The following is a 27,499-nucleotide window of genomic DNA, read 5'->3' on the forward strand; positions in this document are numbered from 1 at the left end:
CCGGGGCCGGCTCTCCCACCCAGGCCTCTCTCTGCTTCAGCGCCGCCCCGGCCGTGGGAGTCGGCGGGCGCAGTCCACAGCTCCACCGAGACACAGCCGTCGGGGTTCCGGGTGCGCCCCGCCCACGGCCCCGGGGTCCCGCCCCTCGCCCTCAGCCCCCACCCGACGGTCTTTAGGGTCCCCCGGGCACGCCACGCGGACCCGCAGCGACTCCACAGGGACTGCGCTCCCGTGCCCCTAGCGCTCCCGCGCTGCTGCTCCAGCCGCCCGGCAGCTCTGAGGATGGAGAGGAGGGCGCGGAGCTCCTCCAGGGAGTCCCGCGGGCGAGGCGGCAGGACTCCGCACAAGGAGAACAAGAGGGCAAAGGCCGAGAGGAGCGGCGGGGGCCGCGGGCGCCAGGAGGCTGGGCCAGAGCCGTCGGGCTCCGGACGGGCAGGGACCCCGGGGGAGCCCCGAGCGCCCGCCGCCACGGTGGTGGACGTGGATGAGGTCCGAGGCTCCGGCGAGGAGGGCACCGAGGTGGTGGCGCTGTTGGAGAGCGAGCGGCCCGAGGAAGGTACGGATTCAGCACCACTATCTGCCACCTTTCCAGGTGGTAACTAAGGGGCGTCAGATAAGGTGGAAAGGGTCATCCCCACGAGACCCACTGAAGCCAGAGCAGATTGCTGGATGCTCAGGTTCCCAGGAACGGAAAGGCGTAAGTTAGGAACCCAGCAACCTGCTATGGTGAGCAAAGAACATCAGAAGAAATACAAATATCACTATATACTGGTCTCGGGGCCAGCCTTGGATGGGAGTGGGGAGCGAGTGTGGTACATGTTGGGGACGAAGCAACTTGGCAAAGGAGCCATGAACTTGGTTTTTGTGGCCATGGAGGGGCATACGGGCACCTAATTTAAGTAAAGACATGCACGAGCTGGTGGCTGTAGGCTGTAGGCTTATTCTTCTTCCCGCGTCCCCACCCCTCGGTCTTACCTAAAAGCATTTTAAACTTCTGGGAAGATGATCATTCTTTCTGAAAAGCAGTCGCAGCAGAGCCAAGTGAGGAAGAGCCACACCTGAGTTTCAATCACAGCTCAACCCACTTGCTAGCCATGTGATCATAGGAAGGACCTTAACCATCTCTCATATAACAGTACCTGCCTCAGAGGGTAGTGGTGAGGATACAATGAGAAAAGGCATCCAAAGCACTTTGCACAAAGTCTGGAACAAAAACTTACTCGATTCCAGCTGCAAGCTAAGAGAGAGGAAAATTAGATCAAAGGAGGGAATGCAAAGAAAGGTGTCTCTTTTGCTTCTGCAGGAGAAACAACTCTTGGGAAAATTTTATCTACCTCCAGTCTTTTTTATAATGAGTGGAAGAAAAAAATGATTACCACTTTAGTGGGATGACAGATGTTAAAAGAAATTAAATAAGGAATAGTGTGTTATATTGCTTCCTGCTGGCTCTGAAGTTTTAACATTTCCTAATTACCAGCAAAGCAGTACATGCTGGATCACTGAAAGCTACCATTTAAGGAAGATTTCTGCAGTTGGGGTATAATTTAAATGGGTCATGTTAATACTGTTTTGCCCAGTTGATGATACCCTTTCATCAGTCAGAAACCTCTGTTCAGTAAATGGTTGCTGGGTTCAATGCTGAGGTTAGAGGGCTTGTAACTGTGAGGCAGCAGATCACACTGGTAGGGTAGACAAGTAAGGGAGCCACCATTTATGAAACCCCTACTATATGCCAGGCACACACTGGGTGTTTTACTGAGTTATTTAATCCCTCACCATCCTCTTATCACAGATGAGGAAACATGCTCTGAGAAATTAAGTAACATGCCCAAGTCGTGTAGCTGGGAAGTAGAGAAGCCAAAATCCCAGAGTAAGACAGTCTGATTGAAATGCTCACCCTTGCTTGGTGCTGCCCCTCATTTCTGGTCATGGTCCTACAGCTGTGGCCTTGGGCACCTTTTTGGGCCTCAGTCCCTACAGCTACAGAGTAACGAAAGCAGGAGACCTCAAGCAATGGGCGGGCAGTCCCACTAAGGATGAAGTGACCTTTGCTGAGCCCTTGTGTGGGAGGTTTCTGAAGCTCACGGGGAACAGAGAGTAACATCCCCTCCTCTTTTTCACTTAGCACCACACTCCCAAAGGCAGGCTACTTAAGACGGGAGAAATGAAAAGGCGCTTCACCTCACCAAAATGTTGGGGACTCTCAGACAATGTTTAAAGGTTTTCCTGCTTGAATAATTAATGTTTCACTATTCACTTAAACCAAACAAGTTGGATATTCAAGCAACTTATTCTAACAGAATAATATTTTGGGGGTAAATCTTCACGTTAGGTTTGAGGATATAAATTAGTTTTCTATTCATATCTCTCGCTACTGTATGAAGGAATTTTTGAGGCCTTTCTTCATTTATAAAATGTAATTTTGTATATGCATTTATTTATTTTTACTTGCCATGGCTACCACTGGCAACTGAAACATATTTATAAACTAATTAAAACTGGCAATGATACTGTTAGTCATTGCCCTTGAAAAATAATATTATAAAAATTAATATGTTGGTAGAGCAGCATTTCCCAGAGTAGGTTCCATGAGAAATAAGTTCCATAGAATATCAATTAGTGTTCCTTAGAGAAAATATTACCTGGTCAAATGTGTGTAAACAAAGCTAAGAATGCTTTGCGAGATTCTCATAGCTTCAATGTCCTGAAGAGCACTGGGAACTCCAGGAATGGGATGTAGTGCCTAGTATTCTCTAAGGTCATTTGCCCAGGAAATTCTTCTTTGATGGAGCACCCTGTGGGATTAGTATTTCGTAGGATGGCCTTTAGAAACTGCCATACTATGGTATTCAGTGCTGATTTTGTTTTTGTGCCGGTGCAGCTTGCATCTCTGTCCTCTTCTTCAAGTGATCTGCACATCAATTTGGTGGTGACCTTTCTGGGGCATGAAAATCAAATTTTCAGGCCTACTAATTAGTTATCCCCTTTGTCCCCATCTTTTAAAAATAAGATTTTAGGCCAGGTGCCATAGCTCATACCTATAATCCCAGCACTTAGGGAGGCTGAGGTGAGAGGATCACTTGAGGCTTGGAGTTTGAGACCAGCCTGGGCAAAATAGCGAGACCCCATCTCTGCAAAAAAAAAATTAGCCAGGTAAGGTGGCATGCACCTGTAGTCCCAGCTACTTGAGAGGCTAAGGTGGGGGGATGCTTGAGCCCAGGAGGCCGAGGATGCAGAAAGCCATGATTGCATCACTGCGCTCCAGCCTGGAGAGAGCAAGACCCAGTCTCAAAAGAGAGAAAAAAAGAAGGAAAGATAGAAAGAAAGAAAGAAAGAAAGAAAGAAAGAAAGAAAGAAAGAAAGGAAGGAACGAGGGAGAGAAGGAGGGAGGAAGGGAAGGAAGGAAGGAAGGAAAGAAGGAAGGAAGAAAGGAAGGAAAGTAGACTACCATTTCCTAATTTTTAGTCACCTTCTAGTCCTCTACGATCTTTTTAAACTGGCAAATAATATTCCTTTAGTAAGTTTTCTAGTACCTGGAGGTTAAAATTCTTGAAATTTTCATAACTCTTACATTTAAATCATTTTCATTTCTCCTTTCTTCTCACACTCAACTAATATTTATTGAGCACATGTATGGTGCCAGGCACTATTCTAAGCCCTGGGGGCATAGTGTAAATAAGACAAGACCCCAAGAAGCTTGTGTTCTTGAGACTGACTCTCCTTGATATTGTTTCATTTATCACCCAAGCATCTTGGATGTTCTGAACCCCAGTTCCTTATCACTTTTTTATACATATTAGTAGGTGAATATTACCCCATAAAGTTAATTTTCAAAGACTATTGAGATCAACACCTTAATGGAGGTGTTAAAATGATGGAACTTCAGACATTAAGGCTTGTAATGAATGAGGAAGTTATTTCATGGAAGATAAGCCTCTGGACATGTGCTTGGAATCACTTAAAACAAACTGGACAGAAGATGGCCAAATAGGAACAGCTCCGGTCTACAGCGCCCAGCATGATCGACACAGAAGACAGGTGATTTCTGCATTTCCAACTGAGGTAACTGGTTCATCTCACCAGGACTGGTCGGAAAGTGAGTGCAGCCCATGGAGGGTGAGCTGAAGCAGGGCGGGGCGTTGCCTCACCCAGGAAGCACAAGGGGTCGGGGGATTTCCCTTTCCTAGCTAAGGGATGCCATGACAGACTACCTGGAAAAACAGGACACTCACACCCAAATACTGTGCTTTTCCCAAGGTCTTAGCAACCTGCAGACAAGGTGATCCTCTCCCGTGCCTGGCTCGGTGGGTCCCACGCCCAAGGAGCCTTGCTCACTGCTAGCGCAGCAGTCTGAGATTGATCTGCAAGGCCGCAGACTGGCTGAGGGTGGGGTGTCCGCCATTGCTGAGGCTTGAGTAGGTAAACAAAGTAGCCAGGAAGCTCTAACTGGGCGGAGCCCACCATAGCTCAGCAAGGCCTACTGCCTCTAGACTCCACCTCTGTGAGTAGGGCATAGGTGAACAAAAGGTAGCAAACAACTTCTGCAGACTTAAACATCCCTGTCTGACAGCTCTGAAGAGAGCAGTGGTTCTCCCAGCACAGCGTTTGAGCTCTGAGAATGGACAGACTGCCCCCTCAAGTGGGTCCCTGACCCCCATGTAGTGTAACTGGGAGACACCTCCCAGTAGGGGCCAACGGACACCTCATATAGGCGGCTGCCCCTCTGGGATGAAGCTTTCAGAGGAAGGATCAGGCAGCAATATTTGCTGTTCTGCAGCCTCCGCTGGTGATACCCAGGCAAACAGGGTCTGGAGTGGAACTCTAGCAAACTCCAACAGATCTGCAGCTGAGGGACCTGACTGTTAGATGGAAAACTAACAAACAGAAAGGAATAGCATCAACATCAACAAAAAGTTCATCTACGCCAAAACCACATCTGTAGGTCACCAACATCAAGACCAAAGGTAGATAAAACCACAAAGATGGGGAGAAACCAGAGCAGAAAGCTGAAAATTCTAAAAATCAGAGTGCCTCTTCTAAACCAAAAGGTTGCAGCTCCTCGCCAGCAATGAAACAAAGCTGGATGGAGAATGACTTTGACGAGTTGACAGAAGTAGGCTTCAGAAAGTCAGTAATAACAAACTCCTCCAAGCTAAAGGAGGATGTTCGAACCCATCACAAGGAAGCTTAAAACCTTGAAAAAAGATTAGACGAATGGCTAACTAGAATAAACAGTATAGAGAAGACCTTAAATGACCTGATGGAGCTGAAAACCATGGCACAAGAACTTCATGACGCATGTGCAAGCTTCAATAGCCAATTCAATCAAGTGGAAGAAAGGGTATCAGTGACTGAAGATCAAATTAATGAAATAAAGTGAGAAGACAAGGTTAGAGAAAAAAGAGTAAAAAGAAACGAACAAAGCCTCCAAGAAATATGGGACTATGTGAAAAGACCAAATCTATGTTTGATTGGTGTTGGGAGCAGGCCCCTCAAAATCTGGCCATAAACTGGCCCCAAAACTGGCCATAAACAAAATCTCTGCAGCACTGTAACATGTTCATAATGGCCCTAACGCCCAAGCTGGAAGGTTGTGTGTTTACGGGAATGAAGGCAAGGAACACCTGGCCTGCCCAGGGTGGAAAACCGCTTAAAGGCATTATTAAGCCACAAACAATAGCATGAGTGATCTGTGCCTTAAGGACATTCTCCTGCTGCAGTTAACTAGCCCAACCTATTCCTTTCATTCGGCCCATCCCTTTGTTTCCCATAAGGGATACTTTTAGTTAATTTAATATCTATAGAAACAATGCTAATGACTGGCTTGCTGTTAATAAATACATGGGTAAATCTCTGTTCCGGGATCTCAGCTCTGAAAGCTGTGAGACCCCTGATTTCCCACTTCAAACCTCTATATTTCTGTGTGTGTGTCTTTAAATTCCTTTAGTGCCACTGGGTAAGGGTCTCCCTGACCTAGCTGGTCTTGGCAGATTTGTGTACCTGAAAGTGATGGGGAGAATGGAACCAAGTTGCAAAACAGTCTTCAGGATATTATCCAGGAGAACTTCCCCAATCTAGCAAGGCAGGCCAATATTCAAATTCAGGAAATACAGAGAACACCACAAGGATACTCCTTGAGAAAAGCAACCCCAAGACACATAATTGTCAGATTCACCAAGGTTGAAATGAAGGAAAAAGTGTTAAGGGCAGCCAGAGAGAAAGGTCGAGTTACCCACAAAAGGAAGCCCATTAGACTAACAGTGGATCTCTTGGCAGAAATCCTATAAGCTAGAAGAGAGTGGGGGCCTACATTCAACATTCTTAAAGAAAAGAATTTTCAACCCAGAATTTCATATCCAGCCAAACTATGCTTTGTAAGTGAAGGAGAAATAAAATCCTTTACAGACAAGCAAAATGCTGAGAGATTTTATCACCACCAGGCCTGCCTTACAAGGGCTCCTGAAGGAAGCACTAAACATGGAAAGAAACAACCAGTACCAGCCACTGCAAAAACCTGCCAAATTGTAAAGACCATTGATGCTATGAAGAAACTGCATCAATTAATGGGCAAAATAACCAGCAAACATCATAATGACAGGATCAAATTCACATATAACAAAATATTAACCTTAAATGTAAGTGGGCTAAATGCTCCAATTAAAAGACACAGACTGGCAAATTGGATAAAGAGTCAAGACCCATCGGTGTGCTATATTCAGAGACCCATCTGATGTGCAAAGATTCACATAGGCTTAAAATAAAGGAATGGAGAAAGATCTACCAAGGAAATGGAAAGCAAAAAAAAGCAGGGGTTGCAATCCTAGTCTCTGATAAAACAGACTTTAAGCCAACAAAGATCAGAAGGGACAAAGAAGGCCATTACATAATGGTAAAGGGATCAATTCAACAAGAAGAGCTAACTATCCTAAATATATATGCACCCAATACAGGAGCACCCAGATTCAGAAAGCAAGTTCTTAGATACCTACAAAGAGACTTAGATTCCCACGCAATAATAATGGGAAAATTTAACACCCTACTCTCAGCATTAGACAGATCAATGAGACAGAAAGTTAACAAGGATATCCAGGACCAGAACTCAGCTCTGCAACAAGCAGACCTAATAGGCATCTACAGAACTCTCCACCCCAAATCAACAGAATATATATTCTTCTCAGCACCATATCATATTTATTCTAAAATTGACCACATAATTGGAAGTAAAGCACTCCTCAGCAAATGTAAAAGAACAGAAATCACAACAAACTGCCTCTCAGACCACAGTGCAATCAAATTAGAACTCAGGATTAAGAAACTCACTCAAAACCACACAACTACATGGAAACTGAACAACTTGCTCCTGAATGACTACTGGGTAAATAACGAAATGAAGGCAGAAATACAGATGTTCTTTGAAACCAATGAGAACGAAGACACAACATACCAGAATCTCTGGGACACATTTAAAGCAGTATGTAGAGGAAAATTTATAGCACTAAATGCCCACAAGAGAAACCAGGAAAGATCTAAAATCGACACCCTAACATCACAATTAAAAGAACTAGAGAAGCAAGAGCAAACAAATTCAAAAGCTAGCGGAAGACAAGAAATAACTAAGATCAGAGCAGAACTGAAAGAGATAGAGACAGAAAAAAACCCTTTAAAAAAATCAATGAATCCAGGAGCTGGTTTTTTGAAAAGATTAACAAAATAGACCGCTAGCAAGACTAATAAAGAAGAAAAGAGAGTAGATTCAAATAGATGCAATAAAAAATGATAAAGAGGATATCACCACCTATCTCACAGAAATACAAACTACCATCAGAGAATACTATAAGCACCTCTACACAAATAAAGTAGAAAATCTAGAAGAAATGGATAAATTCCTGGACACATACACCCTCCCAAGACTAAACCAGGAAGAAGTCAAATCTCTGAATAGACCAATAACAGGCTCTGAAATTGAGGCAATAAATGATAGCCTACCAACCAAAAAAAGTCCAGGACCAGTCAGATTCACAGCCGAATTCTATGAGAGGTACAAAGAGGAGCTGGTACCATTCCTTCTGAAACTCTTCCAATCAATAGAAAAAGAGGGAATCCTCCCTAACTCATTTTATGAGGACAACATAATCCTGATACCAAAGCCTGGCAGAGACACAACAAAAAAAGAGAATTTTAGACCAATATCCCTGATGAACATTGATGCAAAAATCCTCAATAAAATACTGGCAAATGAATCCAGCAGCACATCCACCTCGATCAAGTGGGCTTCATCCCTGGGATGCAAGGCTGGTTCAACATATGCAAATCAATAAATGTAACCCATCACATAAACAGAACCAACAACAAAAACCACATGATTATCTCAATAGATGCAGAGAAGGCCTTTGACAAAATTCAACAGCCCTTCATGCTAAAAACTCTCAATAAACTAGGTATTGATGGAACATATCTCAAAATAATAAGAGCTATTTAGGACAAACCCACAGCCAATATCCTACTGAATGAGCAAAAACTGGAAGCATTCCCGTTGAAAACCAGCACAAGACAAGGAAGCCCTCTCTCACCACCCTATTCGACATAGTGTTGGAAGTTCTGGCCAGGGCAGTCAGGCAAGAGAAAGAAATAAAGGGTATTCAGTTAGGAAAAGAGGAAGTCAAATTGTCCCTGTTTGCAGATGACAAGATTGTATATTTAGAAAACCCCATCATCTCAGCCCAAAATCTCCTTAAGCTGATAAGCAACTTGAGCAAAGTCTCAGGATACAAAATTAATGTGCAAAAATCACAAGCATTCCTATACACCATTATCAGAAAAACAGAGAGCCAAATCATGAGTGAACTCCCATTCACAATTGCTTCAAAGAGAATAAAATATCTAGGAATCCAACTTACAAGGGACGTGAAGGACCTCCTCAAGGAGAACTATAAGCCACTGCTCAACTAAATAAAAGAGGATAGAAACAAATGGGAGAACATTCCATGCTCACAGATAGGAAGAATCAATATCATGAAAATGGCCATACTGCCCAAAGTAATTTATAGATTCAATGCCATCCCCATCAAGCTACCAACGACTTTCTTCACAGAACTTGAAAAAACTACTTTAAAGTTCATATGGAACCAAAAAAAGAGCCCACATTGCCAAGACAATCCTAAGCAAAAGGAACAAAGCTGGAGGCATCACACTACCTGACTTCAAACTATACTACAAGGCTACAGTAACCAAAACAGCATGGTATCGCTACCAAAACAGAGGTATAGACCAATGGAACAGAACAGAGGCCTCAGAAATAACACAACACATCTACAACCATCTGATCTTTGACAAACCCAACAAAAACAAGAAATGGGGAAAGGATTCCCTATTTAATAAATGGTGCTGGGAAAACTGGCTACCCAAACGTAGAAAGCTGAAACTGGATCCCTTCCTTACACCTTACACAAAAATTAACTCAAGATGGTTTAAAGACTTAAATGTTAGACCTAAAACCATAAAAACCCTAGAAGAAAACCTAGGCAATACCGTTCAGGACATAGGCATGGACAAGGACTTCATGACTCAAACACCAAAAGCAATGGCAACAAAAGCCAAAATAGACAAATGGGATCTAATTAAACTAAAGAGCTTCTGCACAGCAAAAGAAACTATCAGCAGAGTGAACAGGCAACCTACAGAATGGGAGAAGATTTTTGCAATCCACCCATCTGACAAAGGGCTAATATCCAGAATCTACAAGAACTCAAACAAATTTACAAGAAAAAAACAACCCCATCAAAAAGTGGGTGAAGGATATGAACAGACACTTCTCAAAAGAAGACATTTATGCAGCCAACAGACACATGAAAAAATACTCATCATCACTGGTCATCAGAGAAATGCAAATCAAAACCACAATGAGATACCATCTAATGCCAGTTAGAATGGCAATCATTAAAAAGTCAGGAAACAACAGATGCTAGAGAGGATGTGGAGAAATAGGAACGCTTTTACACTGTTGGTGGGAGTGTAAATTAGTTCAACCATTGTGGAAGACAGTGTGGCAATTCCTCAAGGATCTAGAACTAGAATTACCATTTGACCCAGCAATCCCATTACTGGGTATATACCCAAAGGATTATAAATCATGCTACTATAAAGACACATGCACACGTATGTTTATTGCGGCACTATTCAGAAGAGCAAAGACTTGGAACTAACCCAAATGTCCATCAATGATAGACTGGATTAAGAAAATGTAGCACATACACACCATGGAATACTATGCAGCCATAAAAAAGGATGAGTTCATGTCCTTTGTAGGGACATGGATGAAGCTGGAAACCATCATTCTCAGCAAACTATCACAAGGACACAAAAGCAAGCACTGTATGTTTTCACTCATAGATGGGAAATGAACAATGAGATCACTTGGACACAGGGCGGTGAACATCACACACTGGGGCCTGTCAGGGGGTGGGGAGCTGGGGGAGGGATAGCATTAGGAGAAATACCTAATATAAATGATGAATTGATGGGTGCAGCAAACCAACATGGCACATGTATACCTATGTAACAAACCTGCACGTTGTGCACATGTACCCTAGAACTTAAAGTATAAAAACAAAAAACAACAAAAACAAACAGACACATGTAAAGTAAAGCTCAGTGCTTTTTATGTGTATGTGTTATTTTATCCTTATGCCAGAGATAGGTGATATAGCTCATGAACTAGTTATTATGGGATAGTCATGAGATGTTAGCATCCTCATAATATAGTGAAGAAACTGAGGCGTGAAAAGGTCATACGCCTTGCCTAAGGTCATCTGGATATGAAACAGTAGAGCCAGAACTGGAATCCAGACCTTCTTCACAAATTTTGTGCCTGTTCCAGTATACCCCCACTCCCTTTCTTTTTTATTTTATTTTTGAGACAAGATCTAGCTCTGTCACCCAGGCTGGAGTACAGTGGTGCAGTCATAGCTCACTGCAGCGTCAACCTCCCAGGCTCAACCTTTCTTCCCACCTCAGCCTCCTGCATAGCTGGAACTACAGGCACGCACCACCATACCCAGCTAGTTTTTAATTTTTTATTTGTACAGACAGGATCTCACTATGTTGCCCAGGCTGATCTTGAACTCCTGGACTCAAGCGATCCTCTCACCTCAGCCTCCTAGAGTGCTGGGATGACAGGCGTGAGCCACTGTGCCTGGTCCCCACTACCTTTCCAGGAGCCTGCTCCTCCCCAGGCCCTGTGAACTCTGACTACTCTGATTTGACTTATTCTAATATTTCCAGCAAAGTCTCCAAGTTGTGCCGACTCCAATACCAAGAATTGGACCAACAGATGCTAGTCAGTGAATACAGTGAAGTTTCAATATAATTATTCTTTTGCTTTAATTTTTTTAAGGTACCAAATCCTCCGGCTTAGGGGCCTGTGAGTGGCTTCTTGTCCTCATTTCCCTGCTCTTCATCATCATGACCTTCCCTTTTTCCATCTGGTTCTGCGTAAAGGTGAGATTCCATAAGGACCCAATAGGTAATTTCCTGAGGCCTCTCACTGGCCACACCATGCCCATTCTCACTTCTGTTTTCTGGTACATGTTATTGCTCCATGTGGAATGCCCTCACCCCAGACTCACCTTCCAGGATAGCTTACTCCTCCAAGACCTTGCTCAAATGTGAACAGGAAGCCTTCCTTGACTCCCCCAGACTGTCATTCCCTTCCTGGTGCTCCCATGTCACTCTGCTTTCACTTTGTTCTAACACTTACCATGTGTATTATATTGGCTATGTCTCATTCATCTGCATTCTGTGACCAGAATGGATCATGACATCCACTCCACACACTTCCACGAAACTTCTCAGGCAGCTTCTATAGACCATGAGTCATGATTATGTTTGGCCCACAGGTGGTTACAGATGCCTGTCCCTGAAGTAAATGAAGACCTGTGTCCATTCTGGAAGCACATGCCAAGATGGAATTAGAGGAGCAAGAGATTTATTGGGAGACATTGCCTGTGAAAGATTAACGGGAAAGAAAACAAGAGTAGTCAGGAGAAGCCTTCAGACAGTTATGCAGGCCTGACACTTGTGATATGAGAAGGGGAAGAAAGGATTGGGCAGAAAGAGCCTCTGACTGTGGTGCAGCTCTGAGAAAGCATTGGCCAGCCCAAAAGGGAACTCCAGAGCAAGGTTTGCTTCATAGGAGTCCCACAGTGGGCAGAAATGGCACAGCCCTAGTACTCCTGCCATCTCAGTCATTGGCTGTAGCTGCAGAGAAGACTGTGTCCTTGGCTGAAACAGTACACCTGCTGCTGGGGCTGTTGTTGGTTTTACTCCTCACAGCAGGCAGCAGCTCTTTCCTCTTCCCCTTCACCTTTCCCTCCCCATTTTCCTCCCCAAGATACATTTTGGTATCTTGTGTTTTTGTTTTCATTTATCTCAAAGTATTTTCTCATTTTCCTTGTGATTTCTTCTTTAACCCATTGGTTAGTGTATGTTGTTTAATTTCCACATATTTGTCAATTTCTCAAATTTCCTTCTGTTATTGATTTCTAATTTAACTTCATTGTAATGAGAGAATATACTTTATGTTATTTCAATCCTTTTAAGTTTGTTTAAGTTAGTTTTATGGCCTAGCATATTATCTATCCTGGAGATGATGTTTCACGTATGCTGGAAAAGAATGTATTATCCTGTTGTTGTTAGGTGGAGATGTTCTGTGTAGATGTCTGTTAGGTCTATTTGTTGACAGTGCTATTCAAGTCTTCCATGTTTTTCTAGTTCCATCCATTGTTTAAAGTGGGGTATTGAAGTCTCCAACTGTCACTACTGAATTGTCTATTTCTACTTTGAATTATTTTTGTCTTTTTCCTCATGTATTTTGGAACTCTGTTTTTAGGTGCATCTATGCTTATCATTGACATACTTCCCTAATGCATTGATCCTTTTATCATTATACAATGTCCCACTTTATTGCTAGTAACATGTTTGCTTCTTTTGAAGTCCATTTTCTCTGATGTTAGGATAGCCCGCTCTCCTTTAGTTACTGTTCATATGGTATCTCTTTTCCATCTTTTACTTTCAGTCTGTTCATATCTTTGAATATAAAGTGTGTCTTCTATAGACAGTGTATAGTTGGCAGCAGGCTCTTCTCGAAGGGTGACCTGAGCACCTGCATGATTGCCACAAGATACAACACTGACTCAGCCATGGTTTTTGGGAAAGGCTCTCAGGTCTGGTCACTTAAGATGGTAAGCCCTAAGAAGCCAATTAGGGAGAGGAAACAAAAGCAGAACCAGGCAGTTATATTTGAGCAAGGTCTTGAAGAAGTAAGACTCCCCTTCATCTCTGGGGAGAATTTGTTTTTTCCAATAAAAGCAGGTAAGAAACAAGTAATGCTAGGAAACCAAGCAATTGGGAATTGCTTGGCATGCTCTAAGAACCACATACAGTCATTCATTCTGATTGTTTCAAGCAAGGCAGTGTTCTGGCCTCATAAAATTGTAAACCTCATGAAGACAAACAAAACATGGTTCCCAGCCTCAAAGGACTTACAGTGGGTTAGTAGATCCTGTTACTTTAAGAAGCACATTTCAAAATGTGTTTTGTTGGGCCTCTTTATCACATTTTTATATTTGGCTAGTTATTATTCATTGGAGCTTTTTAAAGTGGAGGGAGGATAAGGAAGGAAAATAAATTTGTCTATAGTCACAAATCATTCTTTCATTTATTCAATAAATATTTATTGAATACTTACAATGTATCAGGCATTTTTTAAGCACTGAGAAAAAAAAAGATTAATTCCGTATCATCAAGGAGTGCCTCATCTGGTGGGGCATATCTTAACATGTAAATAAGCAGACCAAGTTAAATCAGTGATAAACACGCAATTGAACTCAGATTCTGATACTGGGTCAGAAAGTGAAGTTTATTTTTAAAGTAGTGTGCAGTAACTTCTCTATTTCTCTTCTAATAGACATTCTCCAGAATCTTTTTGTCATTTAAAAGTATCTCTGCACATTTTCAGGGTAAACACAAATCTTCTAGATCTATCACCAGTGAAAATTGGCAAATTAAAATCCAATTGAGGCTGGCCACGGTGGCTCACGCCTGTAATCCCAGCACTTTGGGAGGCCAAAGCAGGTGAATCACCTGAGGTCAGGAGTTCAAGACCAGCCTGACCAATATGGCGAAACCCTGTCTCTACTAAAAATACAAAAAATTAGCCGGGCATGGTGGCTTACACCTGTAATCCCAGCTACTTGGGAGGCTGAGGCAGGAGAATCGCTTGAACCCGGGAGGCAGAGGTTGCAGTGAGCCGAGATCATGCCACTGCACTCGAGTCTGGGTAACAAGAGCGAAACTTCGTCTAGAAAAAAAAAATCCAATTGAATCATTTTGAAGCAGCCTCAGAAGAAATTGCACTCTGAAACAAAACATCACAAGTGGTATTAAAATATACTCCCTCTTTCTGTTAAGTAGCTAATGAGCAATACATATAAAAGCTAGTGCAGAACTCACAGTAAAATACAAGATTTAATATGCCTTGATAAGATTAATTTAGGGAAAACTGGCCATGGATTTTAGATAATCGTAAGTCTTTAATCAAAATTCTGTCTATGGGTTCAAAAATTAACATGGTTAATATACTTTTTCATTTCTGAAATTTTACACTTACTAAATATAGATTTTGGAAACTTAAGTATTAATAGAAATTTTTTCCTGGTTCTCAAAACAAAAAATTTCTGATATCTATGATCATTCTTATGCCAAGGCCTTTTGAAGACTTTTTCTTTCTGGGAGTGATTTGAAAGGATTAAATTTCTCTTTAGGTTGTACAAGAGTATGAAAGAGTAATTATATTCCGACTGGGACATCTGCTTCCTGGAAGAGCCAAAGGCCCTGGTAAAAAACACTCTTTTTTTTCTAAACACCTCTCTCCTGACTTGCCAATTTCTTCAACCCATGCAGATTTGTAATATGGACCTCAGATTAAATGAAGTAACTTGATTCATGATATCTGAATTTTCCAATCTGTTACTTATAGGTTATTCAAATATTCTTCAGAGACTATTACTACTAGGTCATAGGTAGCCAAGAGAGAGAATTGGTACAGAGAGCCCACATGCCAGGGCAAGGCTTGCTGGAATAGCAAGTTAGCTTAGGACCAATGGCTGGGGACTGATTTGAGTACAATGTGTATATGGTCAGAGTCCTGTGAATTCTCAGAGAAAAGCTGAGCTATTTCCCAATCCAGGTGCTCAGATCCAATCATGAGAAACAGGCAAAGTTCAGCATTCAAATAACAAATTGGTCTTCAGTTATAGGGATTTAAAAAACATAGATTAAGCATTTCTTGTGGCTCAGACTCTGTGCTAACCATAAGACATGGTCTCTGATCTCAGGACCTTAAGATCTAGTGGAGTTGATGTCCAGAGGTCCAAGCTCATTATGGGAGACAGATAGAAGTATGGTCAGTCTGAAAGGTGTAGTAGTGGGGGTTTGGAGATCTAAGTCAGCCAGGAAGGTATGAGGAGCAAAGTCCCATGTGTATATTATATTGGAGAGGGTCTGAGTTCCAGGACACGCCCACAGAGACCAGACTAGGGACAAATATCAGAGTTTGAAGATTCAGAATGAATATATGAGTCCACACAAAAGTAGAACCAGACTCTGTAGTTCCAGGACAAAGAACATCTTGTTCTGGGCCTGGTTTTCAGGAACCTTCTCAACTGGCACTGAGGAGGACTAGTAGCTGACTAGTATCCTGGACTCTGTGAGGTGCTGCTTGTTTCAACAAAGCTTTGGCTTTTGCAGGAGCCCACAGAATCCAATGGGCTCTCAGAAAATCTCAATAAATCAATCTACAAATGTTTATTGCACATTGATCCTATATATTATATTGGGTGGGTGAGGACTAACTAGCCAACCAGAAAGCTGGTATCATGATAATTGCTATTCTGATTACTTCTGGGGCTCACATTCTAACGAATATGACATGGAGGTTGCTGGCTCTAAAGTTTGACACCTGGGTACACTCATGGATTCAAAAACAATTTCAGAGAGCACCTAAAAGGCACTAAGTCAGACACTAAGGCTAACAATAGTGCATAGGACACTACTTAGGGAGTTCAATTCTAGTGAAAGGACAGACATGCAATTGAGATCTGGGGAGGCCAGCACCATGACTAAAAGGACCACACAGCCCAGTTTGCTGGGAATAATCCCTGTTTATACCTATTGTCCCGGATTATATATTATAATATATAATAGTGCTCTCCTTTTACCCTCAGGTAGAGGTGGGATGGGCCAATGGTCTGTAATTAGAGGCTAAGAAAAGTAATGTAGTGTGCAACCTGACCCCAGAAAGGTGAAACCCAAACAGCCTTCATGCTAGCTATTTATCTGTCACTTCCTCCTCCTCTCTTTTAGGTCTTTTCTTTTTTTTGCCCTGCCTGGATACCTACCACAAGGTTGACCTTCGTCTCCAAACTCTGGAGATACCTTTTCATGAGGTAAGCCAAATGATGGCTTTTGCTTTCTCTATACATTTTCCATGGTCTACCTACCATGGACAAAATGATTATTTATACTCAAAAATAGGAAAGAAAAATAATGATATGGACTACATCAGAACTTAAAACTTTTGTGCATCAAAGGACACAATTAACAGAGTGCAAAGGCAATCTAGGGAATGGGGGAAAATATTTGCAAATCATATATCTCATAAAGGGTTAATATTCAATATATATAAAGAACTCATACATCTCAACAACAAAAAAAGTAAACAACCTGATTTAAAAAATGGGCAAAGAACTTTGTGATAGTTAACCTTATGTGTCAGCCTGGCTAGGCCATGATCATTTGACCTATATTTGGCCAAACACATCTGGATGTTACTGTGAAGGTACTTTTTTAGATGGGATTAACATTTAAATCAGCAGACGTTGAGTAAAGCAGATTACCCTCCCTAATGTGGGGTGGGCCTCATCCAATTAATTGAAGGGCTCAAGAAAAAGACTGACCTCCCTTTGAGGAGGAAGGAATTCTTTCAGTAGAAAAGATAAACTCTTCCCTGGGTCTTCAGCCTGAAGATTTTAGACATGCTAGCTTCCATAAGCACATGAGCCAATTCTTTAAATCAGTATTTTTTTCTCTCCCCACCCCAGCATACCTATTATGTGTACGTGTGTGTGTGCATATATATGTATGATGAAACCCCAACACACACATACACATTCTATAGTTTCTCTAGAGAACCCTAATACAAACTTAAACAGACATTTCTCAAAGGATGACAAAGAAGATGAAGATATATAAATGGGCAACAAGCATATGAAAAGATGCTCAGCATCACTACATTAGGAAAATACAAATCAATATCACAAAATATCACTTTACACTCATTAACATGGCTACCGTTTTTTTAAAAACCTGGAAAATAACAAGTGTTGAAGAGGATGTAGACAAATTGGAACCCTCGTGCACTGTTGGTAGGAAAATGTAAAATGGTGCAGCCACTGTAGAAAACAGTAGAGCAGCTCCTCAAAAAATTAAGAATAGAATTACTGTATGACCCAGCAATTCCACTTCTGCATATATACCTAAAAGAATTGAAAGTAGGGTCTTAAAGAATAGTTGTACACCTGTGTTCATAACAGCATTATTCACAATAACCAAAAGGAAGAAGCAACCCAAGTGTCTACTGATGACTGAAGAGATAAATAAAATGTGATATATAACCCACAATGGAACATTATTCAGCCTTAAAAAGAAAGGAAATTCTGATATTCTACAAGATAGATGAACCTTGAGGACATTATGCTGACTGAAATAAGCCAATCACACACACAAAAAAAATACTGTATGATCCTACTCATATGAAGCACCTAGAGTAGTCAAATTCATAGAGACTGAAAGTAGTATGGTGGTTGCAGGGGTTGAGGAGAAGGAGAAATTGGAGAGTTATTATTTCATGGGTACAGAGTTTCAGTTTTACAAGATGAAAGAGTTATGGAGATGGATGGTGGTGATAGTTGCACAATATTATGAGTGTATTCAGTATCACTGGACTGTATACTTAAAAATGGTTAAGATGATAAGTTTTATGGTATATGTATTTTAACACAATAAACAAAATTGGGAAAAAAAACTCACCCCAATCCTGTTACCCATAGTTAACTGTTGATATTTTGGAGTATATCCTTTCAGATTTTTCAATGTATGTGGTTATATTTACAGATGGGCATATATATATACACATATATCATACCATATATACTGTTTTGTAATGTGTCTTTCTTAACCCAACAATATATTGTGATCATCTTTTCATAAATTAGCTAAATGCTTCTATCCCTTTATTTTAAATGGACATACAGCATTTCATTTAGTGGCTGTATCACAATTTACTCAACCAATTCCCTATTGTTGATGTTAAATTCTTTCCAATTTGTATTCCAATTAGCAATACTGTGAGTAACATCCTTATAGCTAAATCCTTAAAATATGTCCTTACGATCAATATAAAAAGGGAAATGTTAAGACATCTTTCTAGGGCTTGTGATGTATATCATCAAAGCATCCCCTAACGTACACTCTAGCAAGCAACACATTAGAGTGCTTGTTTCCCAGAACATGCTTCTCTTGTAGCAGATGCTTTATTTTGGTATCAGTTTAGAAAGACCTGGTTTGGAATCAACTGAATGACTTCTTATGAGAAAATTATTTCTGATTTTTTTTACAAAAGGATTTACCACAGGATTAAGTTGTGCATTCTTTCGTGTATTTAATAAAAATTTCATAATTTTCAAAAACATGTCTATTTTAAATAAAGGGTAGGCCAACTCCATTTTTCTCTTGTGGAGAAAATTCACTTTGAACACATTTAGTTCCTCTAACCCCACATAGGAAAGGAGCCCAAGAATCAAGCCTGTCATCCAAACTTTTTTCTGCCTAGATCGTGACCAAAGACATGTTTATAATGGAGATAGATGCCATTTGCTACTACCGAATGGAAAATGCCTCTCTTCTCCTAAGCAGTCTTGCTCATGTATCTAAAGCTGTGCAATTCCTTGTGCAAACCACTATGAAGCGTCTCCTAGCACATCGATCCCTCACTGAAATTCTTCTAGAGAGGAAGAGCATCGCCCAAGATGCAAAGGTACTTAGATAAACATAATGGCCCATATGCTGAAATATTTATCTTTTATTCATTTGTTCATTGGCCATTTATTAAATCTTCTATGGCCGGTTTCATCCCTTAGGGACCATCCCTTTGGGAGCTCATAGCTAGTTAGGAGGTTGCCAAATTGACTCTGAGTCAATTACAGTTATCAGTATGGTGCTTGTTAATCAGTCATTGCCGCAGTTTTTGCTCTCAAACCTACTCCAGTGACTTTAAATTCATCTCCAAGTACTCACCTAGTATTAAGTATTCAGAATGATTGCTGGCAGGAACAGTGGGGTTGGTGGGGATGGACAGGAGGGGTTGGTACACAAAGATGATAAAGCATGGTTCCCAGGAGCTTACTGTCTACCTGGGGAAACAAGCATAATGAGTGCCAAGTTAAATAATAAGTTCAAATAAGACTTTCAGATAACAAAAGCTAAGATGTCATAGACCTTTACATGATGAATTACCCAATCCATTGTCTAGATTTAATCAATTTGGAATTAGAGGGGAAAGAGCAAGAACTGCTTCACAAGCAGCTCCCTCTAGTCCACAGACAGCAAGCTCAGCAAGCTCATTCACGGCCAGGGTCGGTGGCTTTGATTCTTACCAAGGCAGGTAGGCAACAGGTATTCAGAGGAGAAGTGAGAAGACAGCAGGATTCCAGGCAGCTGGCCAATGGAGTGGCAATTACCACCAGCAATGGAGCCTGTCACTGAAGCAGTGGGGACACCCAGGCCCAGAACTGGGTTAGGAGGTTGTGAATCATGGTAGTTGGAAGGAGGACCTCAAATAGAGGGACCCCAAGAATCAAAGGCACTGGTGGCAATTATGCTTTATGGGATGTCCCCCTTCACCCTCCTTTCCTTATTCATCCTTCTCCTTTAAAGGATAAAGTCCAGACACTTGACATTCAAGCTTGCCCTTGTTACACTGATTATAATATATATACAAGTGTTCTTTGACTTATAAACCATCATAAAGCAAAAAATATCGTAAGTCAAAAATGCATGTATCCTAATAAACCCATGATAAAAGTTGAAAATTGTCAAACCATTGCAAGTTGGGGACCATCTATCTAAGACATTAGTTTTCCCAGACTACAACCTCCATAGCAGCAGGGGCTATGTTTTATCCATCTCTTGGTCCTCAGCACGGGCTTGTCACACAGCAGGTAGATAATGTTTTTTGGATAAATAAATAAATGACCCAACTATTGTAGTCTCACCTCTTGCCACCCTTCTCCCACTGAATCTAATACTCCAACCTACTTTAGCTTTTGTCCAGCATTCAGCACTTTTATGCTCCCATTGCCTCCTCTTGGGCTGTATCTTCTGCATCGAATACTTCCCTTTTCTCCACAGGCAAGATTTTATTTGTCCTTTAAGATGCCACCTATTCTGCGACGTCTTTATCAACATTCCTTACTCTCACCCACACCCCCAAATTAGTCTTCTCAAGGTTCTCAATGCACTATGCTTACTGTTTGTCTAACCACTAAAAAATAATGAGAAAATAAGTGTAAAAAGAAGAGTTTGGGTCAACATGGAGAGCTCCATGCCCTGCCCCTCCTTTCCAGAATCCACAGTCGATTTTCTTCCCTCTCCTGTTTCCAACTTCAATCAAGGGGGTGGACAGGACTGGGAAGCAGGAGGAAACTGGAGCCACCAGCATCAGTTGTAGAAGTGAAAACATCCTATAAATGAAAGACATCTGGAAGAGAGACTAGAGACTGGTTCTCAACTCAGTGCATTTTAAAACAGATTTTTAAAATATATCTGTATTAGTTCCTATTACTTCTGTAACAAACTACCACAAACATGGTGGCTTAAAAACAAACAAAAATTATTTTCTTAGTTTCGAAGACCACAGAGTCCAAAATCAGTTTCAATGGGCTAGAGTCCAGGTGTCAGCTGGACCAATTTCTTCTGGAGGTTCTGAGAGGAGAATCCGTTTCCTTGCCTTTTCCAGCATCTGGTGGCTGCCTGCATTTCTCAGCTCGTGGCACCTTCCTCCATCTTTAGAGTGCATCATTCCATTTCCTGCTTCTATCATCATGTCACCTTCTCTTCTGTAGTCAAATCACCATTTGCCTCCCTCTTATAAGGACACCTATAATTACATTTAGGGCCACCTGGATAATCCAGGATAATATCCCCATCTCAAGAGCCTTTAACCTAATCACACCAGCAAAATCCCTCTTGGGGTAACATTCACAGATTCCAGGGATTAGGACATGGGATATCTTTGGGGACCATTATTCAGCATACCACACCATCTTCAATTGCACAGATATTTATTGGGTGGCACCATGCAAGTTAAACAACTCTTTGCAAGGCACTGTGAAGTTAAATACAACAGGCAAATAATGTCCTTTCAAAGGGAATGTTGTTCCTTAGTACAGAACAATGGCCACCAGGGTTTAGGCATGCTCTCCTCCCACCTGGAGGCTCCCACTGACATCTGAATTCTTCTTTCCACAGGTTGCCTTGGATTCAGTGACCTGTATTTGGGGAATCAAAGTGGAGAGAATAGAAATGTGGGTAGGAAATTAACTAGGAAGAACTGTATGATAAAGGAAAATATTCTGGTTTCATTTAAAATTTTTCATTTGAAAAATTATTTTCATTGAGTACTATAGCCATATCAGCATAAATTTATAAAAAAGAGAAACAAATCACCTAATATCTTACAGCCATAACACAATCACTATAACATTTGGACAAATTACTCTGATTATTTTTTTCTCTATGAATCTAAAAATTGTTTTAGATAAAATTTACATGAAATTTCCCATTTTAGGCCAGGCGCAGTGGCTCACACCTGTAATCCCAGTACTTTGGGATGCCAAGGTGGGTGGATTGCTTGAGGTCAGGAGTTTGAGACCAGCCTGGCCAACATGGTGTAACTCTGTCTCTACTAAAAATGCAAAAATTAGCTGGGCGTGGTAGCACATGCCTGTAATCCCAGCTACTAGGGAGGCTGAGGCAGAAGAATCGCTTGAACCCGAGAGGCAGAGGTTTCAGTGAGCCAAGATCATGCCACTGTGCTCCAGCCATGACCACAGAGCGAGACTCAATCTCAAAAAAAAAAAAAAAAAATTAGCCGGGGGTGTTGGCAAATGCCTGTAATCCCAGCTACTCAGGAGGCTGAGGCAGGAGAATCACTTGAACCCGGGAGGCGGAGGCTGCAGTGAGTCGAGATTGCGCATTGCACTCCAGCCCGGGTGACAGAGTGAGACTCTGTCTCAAAGAAAGAAAAAAAGAAATGTCACATTTTTGCTATTTTAAACTGTGGTTTTAGTATAATATATTTACTAAGGGGTACATCCATCACTACTATCTAACTTCAGAACATTTTCATCATCCCCAAAGGAAGCCTGTACTCATTAAGTGGGAATCCCCCATGTACTCCTTAATCCCTGGCAACCACTAATTTAGTTTCTGTCTCAATGGATTTGCCTCTTCTGGACATTTCACATAAATGGAATCATACAATGTATGGCTTTTTGTGTCTGGCTTCTTTTCACTTAGCATAATGTTTTCAAGGTTCAACCATGCTTGAGCATGAATCAGTACTTCATTACTTTTTATGATCAAATAATATTTCATTGTGAGGCTATACCACATTTTATTGGTTCATCAGCTGATGGACATTTAGGTTGTTTCTGCTCTTTGGCTAGTATGAATAATGCTACAGCAAGCATTAATTTGCAAGTTTTTGAGTGAACACGTTTTCAATTATCTTGGGTCTGTATCTAGAAGTAGAATTACTAGGTCACATGGTAACTCCATATTTAACTTTTTGAGGGGCAGCTAACCTGTTTTCCATATATGCATTTTTATAGTTATAATCAGGGTCAAAAGACAATTTTGTACCTTTTATGCAATACATTAAGCGTTGTTCTTATTTGGTCAGTTGTACCCTTTTCAAAATCAATTCTTCTCTTTTATAAACTTGGATGAATTCCCCTTATCTTTATTATCAGTAGTGTGGCTCTTCAAGCCATTGTTCAAATTTATTAGTTGGGGCTTAGATTATATCCTAAGCGGAAAAACTGAGCACAGCTCATCAATACAAAACCTGCTGTGCTGATAATGAGAAACTACAGCTCTACTGTAGCATCAGCAATAATACAAAACTGCATTTGAGGCATCGACCTTGGAGATCTGCCTACTTTTGACCTCAGAAGTCTAGGAATGGCACACTCTGGTCACTCCAAATTTGCTACTCATCATGAGACAGCAGTAGAGAGGCTTGCAAGTCTGTGTGAAAGCTTTGGCCCCTAAATCATGGCTGCACACCTACATGCCTGCATTCTTTCTTTTTCAGTAAAGATGTGAGGTTGCCAGCTGGGCTTCAGCACTCACTGGCTGTGGAGGCTGAAGCGCAAAGACAAGCCAAAGTGCGGGTGAGCACTCCGTCCTCCCACCCAGACTGCTCTTTAGGAAGGCCTGCTCGTGGAGAACATTTCCCCTTTGCTTCCTTACTGTCCATTCATTAGGCACTGGGCAGAAGCTGTCTTGGGCCCTTACAACTCTATTAAAATTGCTCTCTTAAAGTGTGTTAATAGTCCCCTGACTAATGCAACTCCTCTCCCTCTCTGAAGCTACTGATAATAGTGACCACTCACTGCTTGAGTCTCACCTTCCCTCTCTCTCCTTAAAGGCATCTCCTCCACACACATCAATCCCTCTTCTCTAGTGCTGGCATCTTTTCCTGGGTAATCGTAGTCACCCTAACTTCTAGGTATCCCCTAGAACTGTATCCCAAGCTTGGCACAAGTTTTGGAGGGACAACCACGATCAGGGCCCAGTTCCCTCAATGCTAGAGCCAAGAGAAGGCTGTGCTACTCGGCTCCACTCAGGCATGACAGCAAGAAGCAAAGATGTGGCAGCTAGCAGCTTCTGGTAACTGAGGTGTGGGTGAGGGGGCCTTGGGAAGAGGAAAGTGAAGAATGAAGGGAGGCAGATTTCTCTGAAAGAACAGAGAGCAGGTGAAGATAAAAACCTGAACCAGTAAGAGGATCATTGCCTGTGGACCACTGAGGGGAGGCGGGGATGAGGAAGGGGAGGAGGATAGTCCCCAGGGCAGTTGCTTCTAGATCTCTGAGTGAAGTCCTCTTCACCCACTTTCAGGTAGCACTTGTGTAGTGAGCTCAGCACTTTCTCTTCAGAAATGTTTACCCATTCACTTTCCCTGAGTTGGGGGTCACCCTTTCATAACGTCATGCCTTTGCATGGAGTGCTGGCTAATCTTTTCTCTATGTTGGCAAAATCCTAATCTTTCAAGGCCCACCAGATGCTAATAACTCCCCTAATACTTCATTTATACTTGTGATGGCTCCTAACAAATTCCACCTTAAATTGTGATTAGTAGTTTAATCTGTCTCCCCAGCTCAAGACCCTTGAGAAAGAAGAATAAACATGTTCTATGCTTAACCGTGCTTGCCACATAGTAGATGCTCAGGGCTTGTCTGCTGAGTCACACTGCATAGTGGTGAAGCCTTCAGGGAATGAAGAACAATCACTTTGCTTTCATCACATGTTTTCTAGATGATTGCTGCAGAAGGAGAAAAGGCTGCTTCTGAGTCCCTGAGGATGGCAGCTGAGATTCTGTCAGGCACCCCTGCTGCTGTTCAGCTTCGATACCTCCACACCCTTCAGTCTCTGTCCACAGAGAAGCCTTCCACTGTGGTTTTACCTTTGCCATTTGACCTACTGAATTGCCTGTCTTCTCCCAGCAACAGAACTCAGGGAAGCCTCCCCTTCCCAAGTCCTTCCAAACCTGTTGAGCCACTAAATCCTAAAAAGAAAGACTCTCCCATGTTATAGGAAGGATGGGGCGTAATGTGACTGTAAAGGGGCCTGCCATAGAAAAGCCACATCCCTGAGGGAGGCACTCTGTCCTCATTCCCTGCCCTTCCTTTGGTTGCCATATAGAATGGCCACGGAATGCACGAAGTCACAATGCACCATCCATGAGAAGACAGTGAAATGATGTAATGACAGAGAAGGCAGACAACACGTTTCCGTGACTCATCTAGTCAGAGCAATTATGGGAAACAGCTTTGGTCAACATTCTACTTTGGAAAGAATTTTGAGTCTAGATGTGGTTAAATTTTGACTTCTGGGAACTTGGTTCAGATGTCCCTTTCACTGTATGTCCTCTGACCCCTTTGGCAAGGTTGCCACAGCTCCCACAGCCCTTCCTACAAGCACCTATCATTGGGCTTGTCACACTCTATTGCTCTTCTGTCCCGAAGATGCAGTCTTCTCTCCAATGATACTACCAAGTCTTAGTTTTCCTCAACCACACTCAATCTTTTTGCTCCACCCTGAATTCCTCACACCTAACCCTGAGAGTTACCTAAAGTGACACTTAAATGTTTCAGAGTGAATGCAAAAAAGAGAGATGTACTTGGAGTCGGATATACAATTTATCCCTAATTAAAGCATTTAAAAGGAATTCTTTTTGTGGAGATTCCTTTTTTAAATAAAGAAATAAATAAAAGGACAAAAACATCTGACACATGTGGCTTAAAATCTGAGGGAGAATCACTATAAATAGTGGGCCGGAGAGTAATCTATTTTCAGTATAGAACTTACCAGCTTGTTTATTTCTTCAAACAGTAATAATATTAGGTAACCTATACATGCCCTGACATATTGTTTTCTTATACAGATATTTCTTAATATAGATACATTTCTCTAAGTCTTATTTTCCATTAATTTGCATTATACAATTAGAAATGCATATCTGCAGAAAAAATAAGCCAATAAGAAAGCATATCTATACTTACAGCAAATTCTCTATAAACTTAAAAAAGTCACTAACATTATAAAACATTACTAAAATAATGTTAGTAAATTCTGAAGCCAAAGGAACAGGCAAAACTCTAAACTATGCAGGGATGCCAAAATATAAATGTGGAATCCAAAAGGCTCTCATATCCAAATAAGTCAAAGGCAGGTAACAAAATCTACCAGACCCAGGAGTATGGTGTCAGAAACAAGAAAGCAAACACTGATGAAGCAGCAACAGGACAAGGGTTGGGGAACTCCTAGGTGATTTCCTAGAATGTCTCATCATCTAGGATGTGGAGCTTGCTTTCATGGACCAGCCGGGGCATGATCATAGGTGGTTTAGCCCATTTAAAGGGTCAATGGCAATCAGAGCACTCCTGAAGTGGGAAATATTTCTCATTATCACTGTGTTGGCCCACACCCATTCCAGTGTATTGGTTATTGGAATTAAGATGGCACCAAGGGTTGTTGGTCACTTTTCACACCATATATGACGGTTCCTGATCTCAGGATAGCAAATTTTGGCATGTGTAATGAAGAAGAAGGTAGAGTCATGCTGGGTCAGGCATAACAGAAGCCAAAAGCAGAACAAGCAGAAGTGAACACCAGGGTAAAAATGGCTTTTATGACTCTTCATACTTCCTTATAACACTGGTTTTTTGTCAAAGGCAGATTTTGCTTGCACATCTGGGGAGTGCCTATGGTATCTCCTATTGTTTGGTTTCCTCTGATGTCTGGCACAGGTCAATATTTAAATTTCTCATTGGCATGCCAGAGGGCTTTCAGGTCTGCTTGATGGCATGTGTTGTCTTTCAAATTAACCAACTGTTGCAGTTGGTGGGCTTGATGAGAAGGAAATAATAGCGATAAGTTGCTATAAAACTGTGTTTAGGTGAAAGAGTATAGTGGATAGTCAAAGGTAAAATTCTTCAGAAACTGGCTAGGTGAGCTGACCCAGGTGCTGCATTCCAACTGGTTACTAATTGTGAAATGATGGCTGGAGGACAAGCTGGAGAGTACAATCAAAAACCATGATATGTTCTAGGAATAGTTTTTTTTTCCTGATAATTTAATATTAATAGAGTGGCAATAAGCTGATAAACAGGGATAAGATGTTCCAGTTTGGCATTGGAGCCTGCCATGACCAAAATGACATGCCCCTGAGAGTGGGAGAAGTCTATGGCACACTCTATGACAATGGTGTTCCAGGGCATTTGGAGCTGACAGTGATGTGGCATTGGTGTATTCAGACTTGAATTTATTATGCAAGCAGCTAGCTTAAGGGCTGGTATACTGCAGATTGTTGGGCTCAAAATCATCAGAAATGTGGAGGCTTTGAAGGCCTTCCTTAGAAATTCGAGGGCCACCATGGCTCACCAGTAGTGTTATGGTGCAATGGGGGCTCTGCAGTTTGGACTCTCCTATCTAGAAGGCTCAGCAGGTCATTCTGCCAATACGCCTGCAGTCCACATCCTTGGGGACCATGTCTGGATGGCTCTGAGTAAGTATGCATCTCCTTGATGGACTGTTCCTG

General features: G+C 41.7%; 2 protein-coding genes across 6 annotated transcripts in view; one reads left to right on the forward strand and one right to left on the reverse strand.

The window, feature by feature from the left end:
* Positions 1 to 188: 188 nt before the first annotated feature.
* NPHS2 (NPHS2 stomatin family member, podocin) lies at positions 189 to 25,615 on the forward strand. Its single transcript, XM_034941525.4, has 8 exons — positions 189 to 556; positions 11,393 to 11,496; positions 14,820 to 14,892; positions 16,420 to 16,502; positions 18,947 to 19,150; positions 21,643 to 21,698; positions 23,492 to 23,570; positions 24,715 to 25,615. Exons 1-8 carry the CDS (start codon positions 283 to 285, stop codon positions 24,991 to 24,993), a joined length of 1,152 nt encoding a protein of 383 aa, XP_034797416.1. The 5' UTR covers positions 189 to 282; the 3' UTR covers positions 24,994 to 25,615.
* The window catches only part of AXDND1 (axonemal dynein light chain domain containing 1), a 189,802-nt gene continuing 183,741 nt past the window's right edge, over positions 21,439 to 27,499 (reverse strand). For all 5 annotated transcript variants that reach the window (XM_055111047.2, XM_055111042.2, XM_055111046.2 and 2 more), the window contains one exon: positions 21,439 to 21,662. In XM_055111047.2, the coding sequence (XP_054967022.2) occupies positions 21,655 to 21,662 (8 nt within the window). In that variant the 3' untranslated portion in view covers positions 21,439 to 21,654. The remainder of the gene's footprint in view (positions 21,663 to 27,499) is intronic.

Source organism: Pan paniscus, chromosome 1 (genome assembly GCF_029289425.2).
Source record: "Pan paniscus chromosome 1, NHGRI_mPanPan1-v2.0_pri, whole genome shotgun sequence".
In the NCBI taxonomy this organism is placed as follows: Eukaryota; Metazoa; Chordata; class Mammalia; order Primates; family Hominidae; genus Pan; species Pan paniscus.